We start from the raw sequence: 20,295 nt of genomic DNA, 5'->3' as shown, positions 1-20,295 counted from the left end.
TTTAAAGAATTAATTTACTTTATTGAAAATTAAAAATTAAAAAATTAAGGGGCGCCTGGGTGGCGCAGTCGGTTAAGCGTCCGACTTCAGCCAGGTCACGATCTCGCGGTCCGTGAGTTCGAGCCCCGCGTCAGGCTCTGCGCTGATGGCTCAGAGCCTGGAGCCTGTTTCCGATTCTGTGTCTCCCTCTCTCTCTGCCCCTCCCCCGTTCATGCTCTGTCTGTCTCTGTCCCAAAAATAAATAAACGTTAAAAAAAATTAAAAAAAAAAATTAAAAAAAAAAAATCAAATAAAGGATGCTAGATCCTAGGTGTGTTTTGGTCTGGTTGTTGAAAGAAGCTTGATAGAATAGAGAAAAAAAGGAAAGAAAAGAAAAGGGAAAAAAAAATGTTTGAAAATTTTATAAAATGAATACAATAAAATAGATAAAATGAAATGATGAAAGTAAATTACAATTTTAAAAATATTATAAAAACTAAAATATATAGTAGAAAAAAATTAAAGAAAAATCTTTTATAAAAACGGAAAATAAAAATAATTTTTTCTCTTTCTGTATTCAAGAATAAGAAAAGAAAAAGAAAAAATTTGAATAGATGGACCAGCGAACAGAATGAAATACAATTGAAGTTACATCCATGTTCCCCCAGAAGTCAAACTATGAAGCACTTTATAACCCATAAACTTAGCAGGCGGAGAGACTTGTGGTGTTTCTCCAGAGGGTAGTTGGCACAGTTGGACAGGGCTTGGTGTAACAGCTCAATTCTCCACTAGATGGCGCTGCTTAGCTTAATGGGGTGGATCATTATGGATGAGTACGCCTGTATGTCATGTACAGGAGAGGTGAAAATGGCATCACCCAACTACCAAGTCTCTGGTATCAGAATTATGTGCTCTCGCCCACTGGCAATCAAGCACCCCTGCTTTGTCTTTGGCTTCCGTCCACTCCCTGCTTCTACACCATCTGCAACCAAGCCATCAGCCTGCCAGGTAGCATCTCCCTCCCAAGTTTTATCTCAGATGCAGCTGTGTTTCCAAACCCCTCACTTCTAAGGGCCCTATGGCTTTGACCTACTCCACCCCTCTGGAGGAGGGTCTCCCCAAGCAATGGCCAGGTGCCAGCCATCCCCAAGAACGTTCCTGCGACCGCACTGCTGTAGATGCCCAGAGACTGCCACTGGGTGCCAGCCCGACCCAGAAGAAGTTCACATGATTGTGTAGCACCAGCGTTTCAGGGATTATGGTAAATCACAACACACATCTGGCCCCAAGCTTCACTGCCCCTTAATGTCCTTGTTCCAACATCAGCAAACATGGCTCTTCTCCAGGGTCCACTGGAAACTTTGCCACACTGCCTCTACCAAATGTCCTCCCAGCAGGGGACCCACCTCTCCCCGTGTGGCCCAAGGACCCCTGGGACCTTGCTGTCTTCTCCTGGGGATTCGCCCTTCCCACCAGAGTACTGCTAGGTATGGAGCTGAGGAGTTTCAGACTCTGGGATCCCCTGTTTATAGAGTCCTAATGGTATTGAAACCCTTTCCTTTCTCCTTTCTCCCTTTCTTGTTAAGTCCCTTATGGGTGTTTCCACTCTTTCTCTTTCTCTCCAGCTGCTTTAGGGGGGAGTGCTTTTCCTATACTCTCCCCTTGTCTGCTGTTCTTGCCACAAGCAAAAACAGCTCCTTACCCTCCGCGGCTTCTCTCTCCCCCAGTTCACCTCTCTGCGCTGCATACGTGCCTAGTTCTCTGGTTCAGGTTATGCAGATTGTTTTGTAAATCCTCAGATTAGTTTTCTAGTTGTGCAAGATGATTTGGTATAGATCTAGCTTCTGTTCAGTGAAGAGAGAAGCAAAAACCTTCCATGCTGCTCTGCCATCTTGGCCCCTCCCTCCTGTGTCTAGTGTTATTTTAATGAATGAGAAAGGGGAGGTAGACACGTGGTTAATGGTCTTTGTCTTTAAAATTTCTTTTGTACTTGTAGGTTTAATCAGGTTTTTCTCTTTTTCAGGCCAATTTTGATAATTAGTGTTTTTTAATAAACATCCCCATTTTATTTGCGTTTTTAATATCACATAAAGTTCTTTTTTTTTTTTTTTTTTTTTTTTTTTTTTTTTTTTTTTTAAATTTTTTTTTTTTCAACGTTTATTTATTTTTGGGACAGAGAGAGACAGAGCATGACCGGGGAGGGGCAGAGAGAGAGGGAGACACAGAATCGGAAACAGGCTCCAGGCTCTGAGCCATCAGCCCAGAGCCTGACGCGGGGCTCGAACTCACGGACCGCGAGATCGTGACCTGGCTGAAGTCGGACGCTTAACCGACTGCGCCACCCAGGCGCCCCAATATCACATAAAGTTCTTTGTTCACTTACACACATTTTAAAGTTTCCTTTGCATCTGGTTATGTTCCTTTTCTATGACTGATGTTATTTATTTTACTCTTCTGTCTTCTTGATCATGGTTGTCAGTGGTATATCTATTGTATTGGTCTTTTCAAAGTACCAGCATTTTGTTTCATTGACCAACTTTCATTTTACTTTTTGTTTAATTAATTTTTTCATTTATCTTTATTATTTCCTTCTTTCTACTTTCTTTATTTTGTATTTCATTTGAATTGAAAGCTTATTTCATTTATTTTCAGGCTTTTTGCTTTACTTAAAGCCACACATTTCCTTTGAGTATTTCTTTGGCTGTATCTTGATGCTTTCAATCTATTCAGTTCTAAATCTTTTATTTTCCATTGTTTACTGTCAGTTCCGAATTTTATTGTGTTATGGGCCGTAAAGATGGTCTGCGTCTTAAAAAAATGTTTTTTAATTTCCTGAACTTCCTATGTGACCTGATATATGTGGTCAATTCTTGTGAGTTTTCTAGATGTATTTGAAAAGAGTTGTTATAAATTAACTCATTTAATCCTTAGAACAACCTTATGAAGCAGAAACTATTTTTGTTCCCCATTTTACAGATGAGGAAACTGAGGCATAAAAAGGTTAAGTAACTTGTCCAGTGGTCAGTGTCAGAAATTGCTCTTAAACCCAGTCAATCTGAGTGGAAAAGTATTTTGATGGCTTCGCTTTTTGTCTTCTTTCTTCTAATGTTGTTTATAAATCTGATGTCAGTCAGATACGTTTTCTTTGTAGGTAATCTGTTTTTTCTTTCTGGCAGCTATTAGAGTTTTCTCTTTATAATTCATAACACAAGGTATGTCCAGGTATGGCTTTGTTTGTTTTATCATTGTCACTAATGCTCTAAAGGAGTATAATCTGGTTTCCCGTTACATTCTGAATAATATAAAAAATTCCTTACACTGGCCCATAAAGCCCTAAAAACACGGTTCTGGCCTGATCTGTCATCTCATCTCCTGCCTCCACCCCCACCACACACCCCCCTCATCATCCACATAGGCTTTCTGGGCTTTGGTCAAATACACTATTTAATTCCACCTTAGCTTTTTACTCCAACTCCTCTTCCTAGAAAGTTTTTGACCCTCATGTCTGCAAAAGGGTGGATATTCCTTATCATTCACTCCCCAGTGGAAATGACATTCCATGGTCTTTCTCCCACCACCTGATCTAAAGGAATCCCCTGACAACACAGAGTGCTTGTTACCACATCACTTTGTTTAATCCTCTTATCAACAACTGCTCTTCTTAAAATAACTTACCTGCTTTGTGTCTTACCTACCTCCCCTCACTAGAATATAAGCTCCATGCAAGCAGGGACCCAACTCTAATCTTGTTCACCGCCATATGCCCAGCACACGATAACCACATTTAACCCACAGCAGACACTGAATATGTATTTGCTGAATTAAATCTATCCTCGGGGTATCTAGGTGGCTGAGTTGGTTGAGCATCTGACTCTGGATTTCGGCTCAGGTCATGATCATTGTGAGATGGAGCCCTGTGTCAGGCTCTGCACCGATGGCATGGATCCTGCTTGGGATTCTCTGTCTCCCTCTCTCTGCCCCTCCCCCACCTCAAAAGTAAATAAAACATTTAATAAATAAATACATATATCCTCAAATATTATTTTTTCTATTAGTTTATCCATTTATTAGATGGATGTTGGAACTTCTGGTTTTTCCTCCTTGTCTTTTAAATTTTCTATAAGTCTTATCTTCTTGGGAAATTCTAGCTTCACTTCCAACTAATTCATTCTTCAGTGGAGTCCAGTCTGCTACTGAAGTTTTTTCTCGAGGGTAAATGTTTTTAATTTATAAATTCTCCAATTTCTTTTTACAACTGCTTGTTATTGTCCTTAGTGCATGGATGTAACATATCCCTATACCCTTCTGAATATTCAAATGTTTATTTTAAAGTCCTTCTCAGATTCCATCATCGTTTACCTCCAAGATACATTTTATGTATGTTGACTGCTTAGATAAGCATACTCACAGTTGCCTTTCATTACCCCATTATGTTTCTGGAAGACCAGTAGTTTTATTATATTAATAAATTTGTAAAAGCTGAAAAGCCCTCTAGAGCTTGCAGTATCATCATTTTATTTATCTTAGTCTTTCTTATTTTATTCAACTCAATCCAAAGCAACAAACATGTATTAACCACCTGCCATATTTCAGGCACCAGCAGATGACCTCAATTCCTCACACAGGAAGGCACCCAATCATAATACATGTTGATTGAAAAAAATACTTAATAATGGGATGGCAAAAAGGTGAAATATAAGAGGAATGGGATAGAATTTTCCAAGACAGAATATTAGAGGTTGACATTTCAGAGGTAGAATGGTTTTGAGTGGTCTTTTGTGATTGGAGCGGGTCCAAGAGACAATAGAAGGTAGAAAGTGGAGACATGAGTGGCTCTTTTGAAAGTAAGGAGTTGACAAAAGGTGATGGATATGAGGCTATTTTGTTATCCATCTATAGCAGTGGTTTTCAGCAGCGGCTGATTTTGCCTCCTAGGGGACATTTGTCTGGAGATATTTGGGTTATCGCCATTACAGGGGATGCTACTGGCATCGAATGGGTACAGGCCAGGGATATGGCTAAACATTCTCCATTGCACAAAACAGAACCCACAACAAGTAACTGTCTAATTCAAATGTCTCAATTTCCAAGGTAGAGAAACTGTATAAAAGGATGTGAAATCACAGAGGATGATTGCAGGATTTAAGGTGACACGAAAAGTTGTAATTTAGGTGCCTACCTTGATTACATTTCAACTCCTTTTGTTTACCATGTAAAATTGAACAGGCCATTTAATCTTTCTAGACCTCAGTTTCCCCATATAAAGGAGACTATTACCCTTGACTGATCTCACCATCTGTCATTATCTTGAAGAAGGAATGAGGACTTGATTTGAACCCAGTTCTTCCCACTCAGTGGCCTTGGGCTTGCACCAGTCACTAACTTCACTCACCTTAGCTCTTCCTCTGTAAAATGAAGAAAATACCTACTCCACAATGTTGCTGCGGTGCTTAAATGAGATAATGGCTGAGAAGCTGCCCCGTACAGTGCTTGGCATATCATAGGCATTCAATAAATACTTCTCGAACCCAAAGGGTATGTGAGCAGTTTTGAGTGCTTTAAGAGAAAGAGCAAATCATTAAGAAACAAAAAAATTCTTATATGGTTATTTTGACTCCTGCCATAGTAAATTTTCCTATTTACCATTTACGTTTCATGGTATCTATTTTAATACATACATTAAAATTATATCTACTTTTGCGCCTGGATTATAAACACTTTCCCTTTTGTTTTGGTAACCACTGGTAGTTACATTGCCACTTTGTGTCATCACTGTACTTTACTGGTAGGATCCGCCTTGTCTTTACTGTATCCGTAAACCGAATCCTCCCACCTGTTCATTTTAACAGGTTGTGGCAACTGAAGAAGACCTTGTCCCACCAAGTCTGGTGCAGCCACATCCCAGAACAGATGGGTTGGACCACAGAATCGCCGCTCATATTGTGTCCATCCTGCCCTCTCTCTGTCTCACGGAGAGGGAGCAAAAGGTCAGATGGCATGAGATATCCAAAGAGTTTGCATGCTTTGAAAAAGTACAGATTCTCTTTTTAAGTCAATGTATTTCAATTTGAATAGAACCTCCATGAAATATTCTTATCCGAAGAAGAACATGAAAGCAGAGCAGTGCCCAAAGGCCCTCTCCTACTGAACTATCATGATGCACATGCCCACAAGAAGTACGCACTGAAGGTAATAAAACTGGATTGCCCAGAGGAGAAGGGATGCAAGAAAGCCCATTTGTAATTATTCAGTTGAAGAAATTGCAGTTAGTTTTACCAATGCTAATTAAAAGTAACATTCAAAGGGCTTGCAAAGTGAGACCTCTGAAAATAGAGACACATAAAGGAGCGAAGAAAACATGCCTAATTATAAGGGTCCAATTAGCCATTAAATTGATTGTGAGTACACTGGGGCACCTGGATGGCTTAGTCGGTTAAGTGTCTGACTTCAGCTCAGGTCATGATCTCGCAGTTCATGAGTTTGAGCCCTGCATCAGGCTCTGCACTGACAGTGCAGAGCCTGCATGGGGTTCTCTCTCTCTCTCTCTCTCTCTCTCTCTCTCTCTCTCTCTGCCCCTGCCCCACTTGCATTCTGTCTCTCTCTCAAATACGTAAACGTTTTAAAAAACTGATTTGAGTACACCAAATTCGCATTAAAACCTTCTAGTTACTGGCTTTAAATATCTTACTAATGTGAAAAACTAGTGAAGGCCAAAGAAGAATCCCAGAAGGGAGAGATGAATACATATGAGACTTTGGCAGTTTGTCACAGCGAGTGAAGAATCCATCATTTCTGTGCACCAGGAACCTCTGGCAAAGTGAGAACGAGCTTTTTCGACCTTCAGCAAAATACCAACACTTTGTCTTCCCCAATTACCATTGATTTCCCCTGTTCCCAAATAATGAGAGCGAAGGTATCAGGTTTTGCCTTCTCCATATGCATAAGGCACTTGACAGCTTACTCTAATGTCTTCTGTCATGTTGCGCTTTTTCATCAGGGCCAAAAGAATTTTGACCCAGTTCAAATTGAGCAGGAGATGCAGTCCAAGTTGCCACTGTGGGAATTCCTTAAATTCCCTCTGCCCCCGCCATGGAACAGCACTAAGCGTCTAGCTACAATTCATGAGCTCATGCACTTCTGTACAAATGGTGAGTACGTTCTTTGTCTTAGCTTGAACTCATTCATTTATGGTCATATGTGCTTCTTAAGATTACACTCCTATTTGCAAAAAGTATTTTGATTACTTAAAGACCTTTCAGAGACTGAGGTGGGTATTTTGATTTTCTTACCTTGGATAATGTCATTAGCGATAGCGTGATAGCTGTGATGCATAACATTCTTCAATTTGATACACTGGGTTTTCTTTCCATCGTGTTTCCATTACAAGAATAATCTGCTCCTTTCTTCCTTCTCCCCGCTCGCCACCCCCTCCTTGGCATCATTGGAGAAGACATGGTGATCTCTATCTGAGGTTAAAGCACTGAGTAGGGAGCCCCCTGGCGGTGTGGTGCTGAGAGTGTGTCCATTCAGGTTCACCTCCTCTCGCAAGGGGAGGGGCCATTTTATGCTCTTGGAGGTAATTTGGAGAATCTAAAATCAGCTTCTCATTGCAGAGTTCACTGAGATTTGAGATACAATCATTTCCTTAAAAATCTTTATCTCTACTTGAGGCAATCTGCAGATAGATTCCTACTTATAAGAAGGAATATGAGGGGCTCCTGGATGGCTCAGTCAGTTGAGTGTCCGACTTTGGCTCAGGTCATGATCTCACAGCTTGTGAGTTCCAACCCCACATCGGGCTCTGTGCTGACAGCTCGGAGCCTGGAGCCTGCTTCGGATTCTGTGTCTCCCTCTCCCTCTGCCCCAACCCACTCACATTCTGTCTCTGTCTCTCTCAAAACTAAATAAACATTAAAAAAATAAAAAAAAAAAAAGAAAGAAAAAGGAATATGAAATGGCATAGACACTTTTATTGGACAAGAAAGCATTTGACCCAGAGAAGAGAAAAAGCACCTCAGTTTCTCCCCTTAAGCAAATCATGAAATATTTTCATCTCGATTTCTTCTTTAACTTTTAAGTAAGCCTAATAACAGAGAAAAAACCAAAATCTTTTGAATACTGTCATGCCGTCTCCTCATGGAAAATTAGGGGATAGCCTGCTGGCCTGGGCATGTGGAGACCATTGTTGACATAATCACTCTCTTCCTGATGTTCCTGAGAACATCTGTCCTTTGTCTGTGTGCTGCCACACCTCACCTCCTCTTCTGCCTCCATTCTCTCTCTACCTCGTCCTACACGCAGCGTAGAATTCTTGCGTCTGTTGCCACCATTGCAACTTCACACACATCCCACTTATGGGTTTCATCCCAAACCCTTGCTTCTCCTCTTCTCTTCCCTCCCTCAGCACTTCTTACTTACCAGATCCAAAACCGAACTCTTGACTCCCCAGAATTTCTCCCTTCACAGTCTTCTTTATTTCAGTAAATGGCAACTATTTTCTTCCACAACCTTGCAAGTCATTTCTGATTCCTCTTTTTTTCTTATGCCCCACAACCAATCCCACCGCATCCCTCCGTGATGCCAGCCCAGTCCACCATCGCCTCTCGCTTGGGCTATTTCAATAGTTTTCCAGTTGGTCTACAGCCTTTCACCTTTTTACCTAGCCTTTGCTTCATGCAATAACTGGAATCATCCTTCTAAAATGTTAGACCATGTGCCTCTTTAACTCAAAATTCTTTAGTGGCCACCCATGTCACTCAAAGTACAATCTAGACTCTTCTGCCATCCATATTTTGAGCTCATCACCTGTGAAGCTCTCGCTGTTCCACTCCATTCTATCTGCGTTGGCCTCACTGTGATTCCTTGAACATGTTGGTCACCCCACTGCCTCAGGGTCTTTGCACTTACTCTTTCTCCTGTGTCTATCACTTTTTCTCCCAGATAGATATTCACAGAACTTGCTCTCCCACTTCTCTACCTTACATATATATATATATATATATAAAGCCCCTCCCCAATCGCTGTCACTTTTTATCCCCTCACCTGGCTTCCTGGCTTTATCCTTCTTATCATCTCTAATATGGTATACACTTCTCTGTTTACCCTGTTTCCAGTCACCAAAATGGATACTCCATAAGACCAGGAGTTCACTGCTTAGTTTACTGCTGTGGTCACAGCTTTTACTATACTCCTTGCCCACTAATATGTGCTCAAAAGATATTTGCAAAATGAATGAATGAGCAAACCTTCTTTAGTTCTGTAACTTTTCCCCCTTCCCTGTTTCTCTTCTGAATTTCCTCATGATTTCTCCAAAAACACATGCCCTTAGTTCTATTGGAGAAAAAGCAGAGGTTACCCCAGAATCATTGATCTGCCACTATCATTTTACTTTTCCTCATTGCATCCCATGGTTATTTGCTAATACCTACCTCATACCCCTCTAGTTTGAACTTCTAAAGTGCAAGAACCAAATCTTTTCTTTGAATCTGAGGCATCTATGACAAAGCCTAATACTTAGAAAACAAAATGAGTGAGCAGGTAAGTGAGTGAGTAAGTGGATGGATGAACTAAATACTGTAAGAGAATAAAAGCACAAATGGAGGGGCGCCTGGGTGGCTCAGTCGGTTGAGCGTCCGACTTCGGCTCAGGTCATGATCTCACAGTCTGTGAGTTCAAGCCTCGCATCGGGCTCTGTGCTGGTGGCTCAGAGCCTGGAGCCTGCTTCCGATTCTGTGTCTCCCTCTCTCTCTGCCCCTTCCCTGCTCATGCTCTGTCTCTTCCTGTCTCAAAAATAAATAAAAACATTAAGAAAAAAAATTAAAAAAAAGCACAAATGAATAGGGCCAATTGAAAGCTGATAACCTTTGAAGTGCAATTATTATTTTCACCCACCAGTTCAAGTGGCTGAAAAAAGGCCTTTTCTGAGACCTAAGGGTCAGTAAAACCTAGTGAATGTAACAGTTAGACACAAGTGAGTAGTTTGTTTCAAATTATAACAGTGGCAAAGGTGCTTTTGCTTACAAATCATAAGTTTTAAACATATTCAATCAATATGGTACCCTGGAGAATCCATGTGAATTAATACTAATACACCTAATACTGATTAAGCTATGAAGCAGTTTGTGAACATTATCCTGATAGATTATACCTTGATTGTGCAGCTTTCTTATTATTAGGCACTATTGACATTTGTTGCAGAACTGTGGAGCCCATGTTTAGAGTCAGGTCAACACCCATCATGATATGACTGCCTTGTCATTGCGGTGGACAGACCCTCTGGGCGCCCCTCTGTCAGCCCTGTACCATGTGGTAATAAGAGCATTCCTAGCAGCATATAGTTCTTGCTTTCTTACAGAAGTCTTGAGCTGGAATGAAGTAGAACGAGCCTTCAAAGTGTTTACTTTTGAGAGCCTGAAACTCTCTGAGGTTAATGAAGAAGGCATACTAATGCCTTCTGGGATGATGTATGGAACAGATTCTGAGATGTCCAACATACCGTGGGACAACCCTGCCAGATTTGCTAAACAGATAAGGCAGAAATACATCATGAAAATGAATACCCAAGAGGCCAAACACCAAACAGGTACTGTGCGTGGAGGGAACCAAAAGCATTCTTCTGTTTTATGATTGTTGATTTTTCTAGCATTGTGTCTGATGGAGTCTCTTTAAACTGACTAGATACTGAAGCCAAAGACAGAATTTTATTTGTGGATCAGAATTGGTCAATGTTGGCGCAAGAGGATGAGGTCAGTAAAGAACCTTCAGACCCTAGTCGGTCTGGTTCTAACAAAATGAAGCAGTCTGACCCAAACAGCAAGGAACCCTTAGACTATGAAAATATAGAGCTGTCAGAGCAGGAGACCAGCTTGAGGACTCAGTGCCAGTCTGCGCTGTCAGGTGAGTAATCGTGTGTGTGTGTGTGTGTGTGTGTGTGTGTGTGTGTAGACACTATTATAGAATGTATTAATCCAAAAAATGATTCAAGAAACATTATCACTCATATGTGGAATTTAAGAAACACAACAGATGAATGTAGGCGAAGGGAAGGAAAAATAAGACTAAAACAAAGAGGCGGGCAAACCATAAGAGACGCTTAAATACAGAGAACAAACTGGCGGTTGCTGGAGGGGTATTGGGTGGGGGGATGGGCTAAATGGGTGATGGGCACTAAGGAGGGCACATGTTGGGATGAGCCTTGGGTGTTACCTATAAGTGATGAATCATTGGATTCTACTTCTGAAAACCAATACTACACTGTATGTTAATGAACTTGAATTCAAGTAAATAAATTTAAAATTTAAAAAAGAAACATTATCTAAATTTAAATGCCCCCCTGTTTCAATTGAAAAACTATTTAACCTCTAAGGTATTTGGTTAATTAAACTTTGCTACTGAGTGAGTCCTTGTTATTCCAACCCTTGTTTTTAAAATATCCTAAAGCTTGTTAGCGCACTCTTACCTGAGTAAATATAGTGAGGTGAACGTAATTAAACTTTCCTCATTAGTATTTCATAGGGTTATTGTGATTATATGAAAAATTATTTTAAAACTACCTGCAATAAGATAGTGAACTGCCTACTACAGAGCTTGGTACAAAATCAATGCTCAGTGAAGAACACCGATTCCCTTTCTCTCCTCCTTATAGCTCAGGTAATGACTCTTATTCTACAATATAGCATCATAGGGGCACCTGGGTGGCTCAGTCAGTTAAGCATCCGACTTTGGCTCAGGTCATGATCTCACAGTTCATGAGTTCGAGCCCCGCATCAGGCTCTGTGCTGACAGGTCAGAGCCCGGAGCCTGCTTCAGATTCTGTGTCTCCCTCGGTCTCTGCTTCTCCCCTGCTCATGCTCTGTCTTTCTCTCTCTCAAAATGAAACAAAACAAAACAAAACAAAACACAAAAAAAAAACACATTAAAAAATTAGAATATAGCATCATAAATGTTATATTAGGAAGTGTAGAAGCATAGGAGACTATTAGGCTAAATTTACTGAGCAATCTTATACATAGCTGTCAGATTAATCACTTAAAATACAGCTGTTAGTTTCCTGCTTACAACATTCAATGGCTCCCTACTAATAGAACCTAATTTTTTGGCCTGCTGTACCATGCGTCTCCAGTCGTACCAAATTACTTTTCCAAAATCTTTTCCACTTTTTCCCTTTTGCTTACTTATCCCATGCTCTGGCCAAACAGAATTAGGCTCTATTTCCTCTACACAGCCTGCTGTTTTCAATCTGTGTCTTTCCTCCACAATACCCTTCGCCTAGAGCTTTCTTTTTTATTACAATTAGGTTTCAGTGGCACCTCCATGAAGCCTTGTTAGATGTGTCCAGCTAGAAATGACTCCCTTAGCATTCCTGTGGTCACAGTTAATCTGTGCTCCCTTTATAACATTAATGATCATTTCCTACTGCTTATTACAATTATTCATACGTCTGTATTAAGTTTCCATAATACTATAGCTTCTTAAGGGTCACAGGTATGCTTATCTTAAAAATATTAACTGTATGCTGGGCCATAGAACAGGTATCAGCAAATTTTCACAGGATCAAAACTACAGAGTATATTCTCATACCACGGTGAAATTATGGTGGACATTAGTTACAAAAAAAATAACGGGAAAATACCTAAAATTTCCAAATTAAGAAATATACTTCTGCAAAACACCTCACTCAGTGAAAAAGTCACAATAGAAATTAAGACATATTTCAAGTTGAATAGTAATGGAAATACTGAATATTAAGATTTCTATAATGCAGCTAAAGCAAGGGATACTCAGAGAGAAGTTCACAGCTTTAAAGGAATACATTTTTAAAAAGAAAGCTAAAAATTAATTAGCCAAACATCAGCCTCAAGTTGTTAGATAAAGATGAACAAAATAAATCCAAATAAAGTAAAAGGAAGAAAATAAAATAAGAGTAAATTATTAAGATATAAAATATAGATGTAACAAGGAAGAACAAATAATATAACAGTGTGGTTCTTTGAAAAGACTTTTAAAATTGATAAATTATTTTTTTTAGAAAAGGCTGATCACATAGAAAGTAAGCATAAATAATAATAACAGGAATAAAAATCAATAGGAATAAAGAAACACACTCTTTTCTGATCCTACAGAAATGTAAAAGATAATAAGAGGATACGAGCAACTTTATTCCACTAAACATAAGAATGAAATGAGCAAATGACTAGAAAAGTATATCTTACCAACAGTGACTCAAGAAGAAATAGTGTTGTAATTGTTTAAATAAATTAAATCAATAATTAAAAATCCTCCAGGGTGCCTGGGTGGCTTAGTCAGTTGAGTGTCCAACTCTTGATTTCAACTCAGGTCATTATCCCAGGGTCACGGGATTGGACCCCACATTGGGCTTCATGCTGAGCATGGAACCTACTTAAGATTTTCTCTCTCTCTCTCTCTCTCTCTCTCTCTCTGCCCCTCCCCCCCAGTTTGTGCTCTCTTTATCTCTCTCAAATAAAAATAAATAGATAGATAAAATAAATAAATAAAAATATAAAAATCCTCCCCAAAAGGACACACCCAACGCAAATATTCTTATTTACTAGTGATACCACTCAAAAAAGAAATAATTTTGACCTTAAAAATTATTTCCAGAAATAAAAAAAAGTGTATCCATTCCTACTCATTTTAGGAAGCTAGCATAAGCCTTAAAATCAAACTGTCAACAATAGTACTACAGAAGAAAATTATACATCAAACAGATTCATGAATGCAGATGCAAAAATCCTGAATAAAACATACGTAAGCTGATCTAGCAATATACAAAATGATGCTAATACATCACAAGCAAGTTGTTTTTATAACAGGAATAGAGAAAAAACATACATTGTAAAAATCAATATAATTTATCAATTAACACACTAATGAGAAAAATTATATAATCATTCTCAATTGATGCAGAAAAAGCACTTAAAACTCTAGAAATTCATGAAAAAAAAACTTACCAAACTAACAACAGAAGGAAAAATTTTCTACCTTGTAAAGTTTATTCTTAAATTGCTACAACAATCATTATATATCAAGATAAAATGTTGAAAGATTTCCCTTGACACCAGGAAGGTATATACTATAAACACTTGTATTCAGTATTACATTGGAGATGCTAGCCAACTCAGTAAGGTAAGAAAAAGAGATGAAAATGTAAGATTTGAAAAGGAAGAAACAAAACTATTACTATTTGTAAATATTGTGTATGTAGAAAACCCAAAATGATCCACACAAAAAAATCAGGATTAATATGATAGTTTAACAAGGAGTTCATGGTTATAAAAGGACACACATAAAATGTCTGCAGTGCTGGAACTTTATCATTATTCACGATACTAAGCATTTCTGTTCTATGTACTTCTCTGTATGTGTTATAACTCATAATTTTAAAAAGCATTAAACAAAAGTAAGTCATCAGTGCCATAAGAGAACAGATGTGAGGTCAGTATTTTTTTAAACATTTATTTATTTTGTGAGAAAGAGAGAGAGATCTCAAGCAGGAAAGAGGCAAAGAGGGAGGGAGAGAGAGAATTCCAAGCAGGCTCTATGCTGTCAGCACAGAGCCCAACATGGGGCTCAATCTCAAAAACCATGAGATCATGACCTGAGCAGAAATCAAGAGCTGGACAATTAACTGACTGAGCCCCCCAGGAGCCCCAAGTCAGTATTGACCGAATAGTCATCTTGCCATTTTCATTTACTTAGATGAGGGTAAAAGAGGAAGTCATTGATAGAGTAGAATTAGGGAAAATCTGATTGCTGATTAGTAGAGCAGATAAGTGAGGGTGAGGGGGACAGAGGAGAGAAGGATATAACATTTCTTTAGTAATGCCCTGCTATATTCCAAGCACTATGCTAAGACATTTTACATATATTAACTAGTATTCAATATAAACTTCAAGTCTATGAGTAAGATACTATTATCCCAATTCTAAAGACAAGGAGTTGAAGACCAGAGGGGTTAAGTAACTTGTTCAACTACATACAAGTAGGAGGAAGTCAGGATTCCAACAGAGAGCTAACTCCAAACCAGTGCTGTGTCTTGTGGCTTCCTCGGTTCCAGAAATTTCTTGTCTATGGGCTTAGCCACACTCATGGGCTCTTCTTTATGCTGATACTTAACTCGATTTTATTACCATTGGGTCTTACTTCCCAAAAGGGTTGATTTCCTATTTCTCTGTTCTAAGTGCCCTTACGTATTAGCCTAGCTCACAGAAATAATTAAGCCAAATAAGTTAATCTGGGATTTTATGGCATTAGTGCATCCTGTGGGAATGTAAATGTATGACAAAGAAGTCACTTTGTGTTAATATGGATCCAGAATAAGCCAGGAGAGATATAAGGCCTAAGGTTTTTTCCTTTGTGTTTTGTTCTTTTCTTTAGAAGAGCAACTGGTATATAGTTTTCTTCAGGCAACTTTTGCCACCTGGTGGTCAGACCATGTAAATTAGCGTTCCAAATCCTGGTGGAAAGTAGATGATTTGAGCAACTCTAAATCTTCGGGGCTAAAAATGCTATAATGGATAGTGTGTCCTAGAGACGGAGCAATCCTTGAGAGCTGAACCCCCACAACCTGTAAAGGATCCTATAGGGTGTGTATTGACCCCCATCAAGGAACTGTTACAGTTAGACAGGGGAGGGTGGCTGAGCTTTGGTGCCCCATGATGGCTGCTGTGTCTAAGGGAACTTGTTGTTGGTCTTGCGTGCCCCCCCCCCCCGACTCTGAATCGTACTTCTAAAGCAGCCACTTGAAATCGTTTGAAACAAAGCAGAAATTGTTCACGTATTTCCTGCAAAACCATCTTAGCATCAAATACATATAAAAACCTGTTGCTGGATGTGAAGGACTGAATATTTGTGCTTTTCTTAACCAAACACTGGATTTCCATCTGAGACTGTTTTTGAACTTGACAGGGCCTATTGGATATTTATGAAAAACCTGAGAGTTGATAACCGTGAGGCTATGGGTTTAGATGTGCCCTCTATGCTTGTTGGGTGTTTTTTTAATAAAGTAACTGCTTTGCAGAGGGATCTTGTTATCTCTAAAGTAAAACAGATTAGGAAAGCTGTTTTTCAAAGGGATGAGAAAGCATCCATTTCCAGATGTGTCAAAAACTACTGAATCACACTGTCAAAGGATTATGGGGTTGAAGGGAGAATCAGAAAGAAAGGAAAAAATGATTTTTACTCTACTATTAAATAAAGAGTTCAGATTGGTTTTAGAATGTTCTTTCCTTTGACAAAATAACTGATGCACAGTTTTTTAAAACATATTTTCTAAACTGGAGACTTTTTCTGCTGGATCCTTAGACACAGGAGGGAATATCAAATCTCCCGGAAATCTGGCAGACCACAGAATAGAATAATTTTTATTCCACAGATTTCATATCAATTGCTTTAGGGACACAAGGGACATCATGGTCTATTTAGAGTTATAGTTGGCCCGAGTTTTCTCTTGAGTAGATGTATTTATATAAATACTGAACTGAATTGACTTTATAGTTTTCCCCTAAATCAAAATGGAACATTCATGCCATCACCTTCACCAGCCCAAGGCAAGATGAAACTAGTAGCAAAAATGTAAGTAGCTATGCTCCTAAAAGAAAGAAAAACATTGGTCTATCCTTGGTAGACATGATTAACTACTCCCGCTAGAGGTGTAGATACAGTTCTCTTTGCCACAGAATGAAGCTGAATCTTATGCTTACCCTAAAATAAGCCTTTGTTTTGGGTTTCTTCCACAGTTCTTCTCTCTCTGTATGGCTTTAGATACATTTCCGGTTTTATTATATGATATAGATTTTCCTCATTCAATCAGAATGAACTGTACTGAAGTCCCACCATGTGCTGGGCACTCGGGGTACAGTTACAGAAAATAAGAGCAGGTTCTTATTCTCCAGGAATTCACATCCAAGATGGAGAGATAGACACAAGTAAATATTATCAGATGCTAGTAAATGCCATGATTAAAAATACAACAGGGTGAAAGGCAGAAAAGCCCTGGAAGAGATGACATTGGAGTAACAATATGAATGAAATAAGGGTTTGAACCAAGTGATTATCTAAAAGCAAAGCAAGACAGAATGAATGGCAAGTGTAAAAACTTTAAGACACAGCAAGCAAGCTGGAGAGCCTGGAGAGGAAGGAGCAAAACGCGAGTGGAAGGGATGTGTTTGGAGAGTGAAGGTGGGACCATTTTATATATGACTATGCAGCGATTAATTTGCTGTCGTTCTAAGGTTGGTAAAAAGCCATGTTGGCTCAGTTATTCAGCGGCATCACAAATACATTACCCCAAGATTCATCACCCACTCCATTTCTTTGGTCAAACTGGGAATGTGCTATATAGTTTATCCATTTCTATATGACAGATTCAGAATCACAAGAGCTGTAGTTTAATCAGCGAATATTTGCAACTCATAAAGGTAAAGGTACATTTTTAGAAGTGAGGGAGATAGTCTGAAGGCATAATTATCTGATATGATTTAGGAATGTATCATAGAGGAAGCTGGGTTCTTTTCCAAGGGTTTAGTATAACTTTTCTAGGTAGACACTGATTTAGAATTATTGACACAAACACCTTTTTGGAGGCATGAAACATGCCTTTCAGGAATTACCTTTTCAGCACAGAAACATAGATCATATGGGCAACAAAAAGGCACAGCACTGACAAAGGCAAGAACAAAGCCCAAACACAACTGGATGTTGGTGTCTTTGATTTACAGAACAGACCACGAACAATGAGATCAAAGATGAAGCAGTCACAAAGGCTGATCCTCTTGAAAAGGTAAGGAATTGTTTTCCTATAAGTGTAGATACAAGTAAGATGATCTGAGAAAACTGTGACCCAGAGTGAGAAACACACACACACACACACACACACACACACACACACACACAAAGGAGATGCTTAGCAGGATAAGGAAGGGGATTACTCGGACATCCTCAGACCAGCTCCAACTGGAGAGAAAGGAGTTAATTTCACTAGCGGCTTAAGCAAAACTTCCAAGCTCCATGCTCCTCTCTAGACAGTGTGGCTTGGCAACCTCACAAACACCTGCTGACCATACAGCCATGTAGAACTAATGCTGTCTTGAAGTGAGTTCAGAAAACCTGCCTATAATTGCTAACAGGACTCAGAAGAGTATAACCTAACAATAAAAATATTTAGATTATGTTGCCCATAAAAAAAAAAAAAACTCAAAGGCATACTCTTTCTGGCAGCAGCTCTCCTAAAATGTTGCCATATGGATTTATACATATGCAGATTTCCCCAATTAAAATGGAGTGCATGCTGGTTAGTCGATGGAGTCCAAGAGGGCTCCATTTGGACTTGAACAAATTAAAGCTGAAATTGTACTCCTATGGTTTTTTAGAAACCCAAGAAGATGACTGTGGAAGCAGACCTGGAGGACATAAAGAAAACGCAACAACGCAGTTTAATGGACTGGAGTTACACTGAACATTTTAAACCAAAAGTTCTGCTTCAGGTATTAATGGACCGTGAGTCTCCAGGAGACGGTTGGACAGGTCTGGGGAGTCATGGTATGATTTAGAACAGTTGGAGTCTAGGTCACTCTCTCAGATCTACTTCTGATCAATATTCCCATTTACTTCAGCTTTAAAATGAATGTATTCCCAGATCGAGCTATGCACGCCCAGGGAATCTCCACCCAAAGGGATGTTTTTATAAAACCTTGAAGAAGAAAGGAAATAGACATGACTGCTGTACATATTTTCTAAGAACAAAAGTAAGGCATTATGGGAAAGCAATCTTATTTTTCCCATATTGCCTATCAGTTCTACAAAGTTTTCACTACATTTCAAAGTATTTTCTGATGCAGTTTACAGGTCAATGGAACCTGTGATAGCTAGTGTTTATTGAGCACTTAACCATTTTGCTAGCAATGATTAGTAAGTATTATTTGTTCATTTAATCCTTGCAACAGTCCTTTGAAGTAGAAACCTATGTAAATAATAGAAAATTGAGACATCTTGACCAAGAGTAACTTTTGTGCAAGGTCACATGGCTGGCAAGTGAGAGAAGCAAGATATGAACCTGAGAAATCTGGCCACAGAACTTGTGCTCATGCAAAATAACAAGTAACCCTACATTTTCTGTGTATACATTTTATGCAAAAACCTGTACTTGCTTTTATCTTTTTAACTACTGACATCAAAGTTTTAGATCCACACATTTTTTTAAATGTTTATTTATTTGAGAGAGAGCTCATGCGTGCAAGGGTGGGAAGGGGCAGAGAGAGAGAGAGAATCCCAAGCAGGCTCTGCGCTGTCAGCAAAGAGCCTGCCGCAGGGCTCCATCTCATGAACCTGAGCCGAGATCAAGAGTCAGGCATTTAACCAACTGAGCCACCCAGGAGCCCCTACCTCTACACACTTTTAAACCCAGAAAGTTCTATAAAGAGTCTTCTGAAAAATAGCAACTCCCTCCTACCCCCATGCCCAAATTCTCAGAGGTAAAAATCTTCAAGGCATTTACAGGCTTTTTGTGTTACTTAACTCAGTTACCTCTAATAATGAGTGTATTTTGTTTAGTTTTACTTTTGGTTGGGCATCACCATCAACTGATTCTCCCTTGAGGAAATAGCTGCCAACCCCCATCTAGCGTATGCATGTGCATGTGAACACACACACACACACACACACACACACACACACACACACACTCACTCATATACTCCCTTCTTCCCATTCTCTAACACTGTTAACTATATCATCATTTTTGTGTAGCTCAATATTGAATATTTAGTTTATTTCATTTTTATAAATTTTATTCATAGCTGAACTATTTACATTTTCTTTCTTGATACTATTTTTGTTTTCCTTGGTGCTTGTTTTCCCATTTTTTTTCCTTTGTGTAGTTTACTATGCATTTATATTACTCATCCCCAAACTCTCCACCAAAGAGTGAAATCTCCTCTCAATACATTAAACCACACAGGCACTCGATCAATTTTATCATCTAAGCCACCTCTCTCCCATATGCTCTGAACTCCCGCTTGCCCTCCAGGCCTACTTCACAGCTGTGGCCCTGGGAGCTTCCTTTCTTATCATCTGGGTCACATCCTTGGCCCCTCTTTCCAACCAGACACTGGGTTCCTGAATCACGTGTCATCTTCTTTCCTGAGTTACTCCCTTTTTGTAGGGGGCTATCACTTCTAATTGCTTTCTGAATTAAAATTCATGGCAGGTAAATTGGGGGGGGGGGGCATTGGATGTGTGAAACCCTCTTAATTCTACCCTTTCGTTTGAGGGACACTTTGGCTTTACATAAAATGCTCA

General features: G+C 39.3%; 1 protein-coding gene across 1 annotated transcript in view; it reads left to right on the top strand.

Moving 5' to 3' along the window:
• Positions 1-20,295, top strand: part of SPAG17 (sperm associated antigen 17) — a 236,047-nt gene that overhangs the window by 94,993 nt on the left and 120,759 nt on the right. The window contains exons 13-19 of the mRNA XM_086717947.1: positions 5,829-5,966; positions 6,055-6,168; positions 6,977-7,127; positions 10,334-10,561; positions 10,657-10,875; positions 17,718-17,779; positions 18,369-18,482. Of these exons, the coding sequence (XP_086574073.1) occupies positions 5,829-5,966; positions 6,055-6,168; positions 6,977-7,127; positions 10,334-10,561; positions 10,657-10,875; positions 17,718-17,779; positions 18,369-18,482 (1,026 nt within the window). The remainder of the gene's footprint in view (positions 1-5,828; positions 5,967-6,054; positions 6,169-6,976; positions 7,128-10,333; positions 10,562-10,656; positions 10,876-17,717; positions 17,780-18,368; positions 18,483-20,295) is intronic.

This window comes from Puma concolor, chromosome C1, assembly GCF_028749965.1.
Source record: "Puma concolor isolate L17-30 chromosome C1, mPumCon1.1.hap2, whole genome shotgun sequence".
Taxonomy (NCBI): Eukaryota; Metazoa; Chordata; class Mammalia; order Carnivora; family Felidae; genus Puma; species Puma concolor.
The sequence above is the reverse complement of the archived record's forward strand: the minus strand, read 5'-3'. Positions and strand labels throughout refer to the sequence as shown.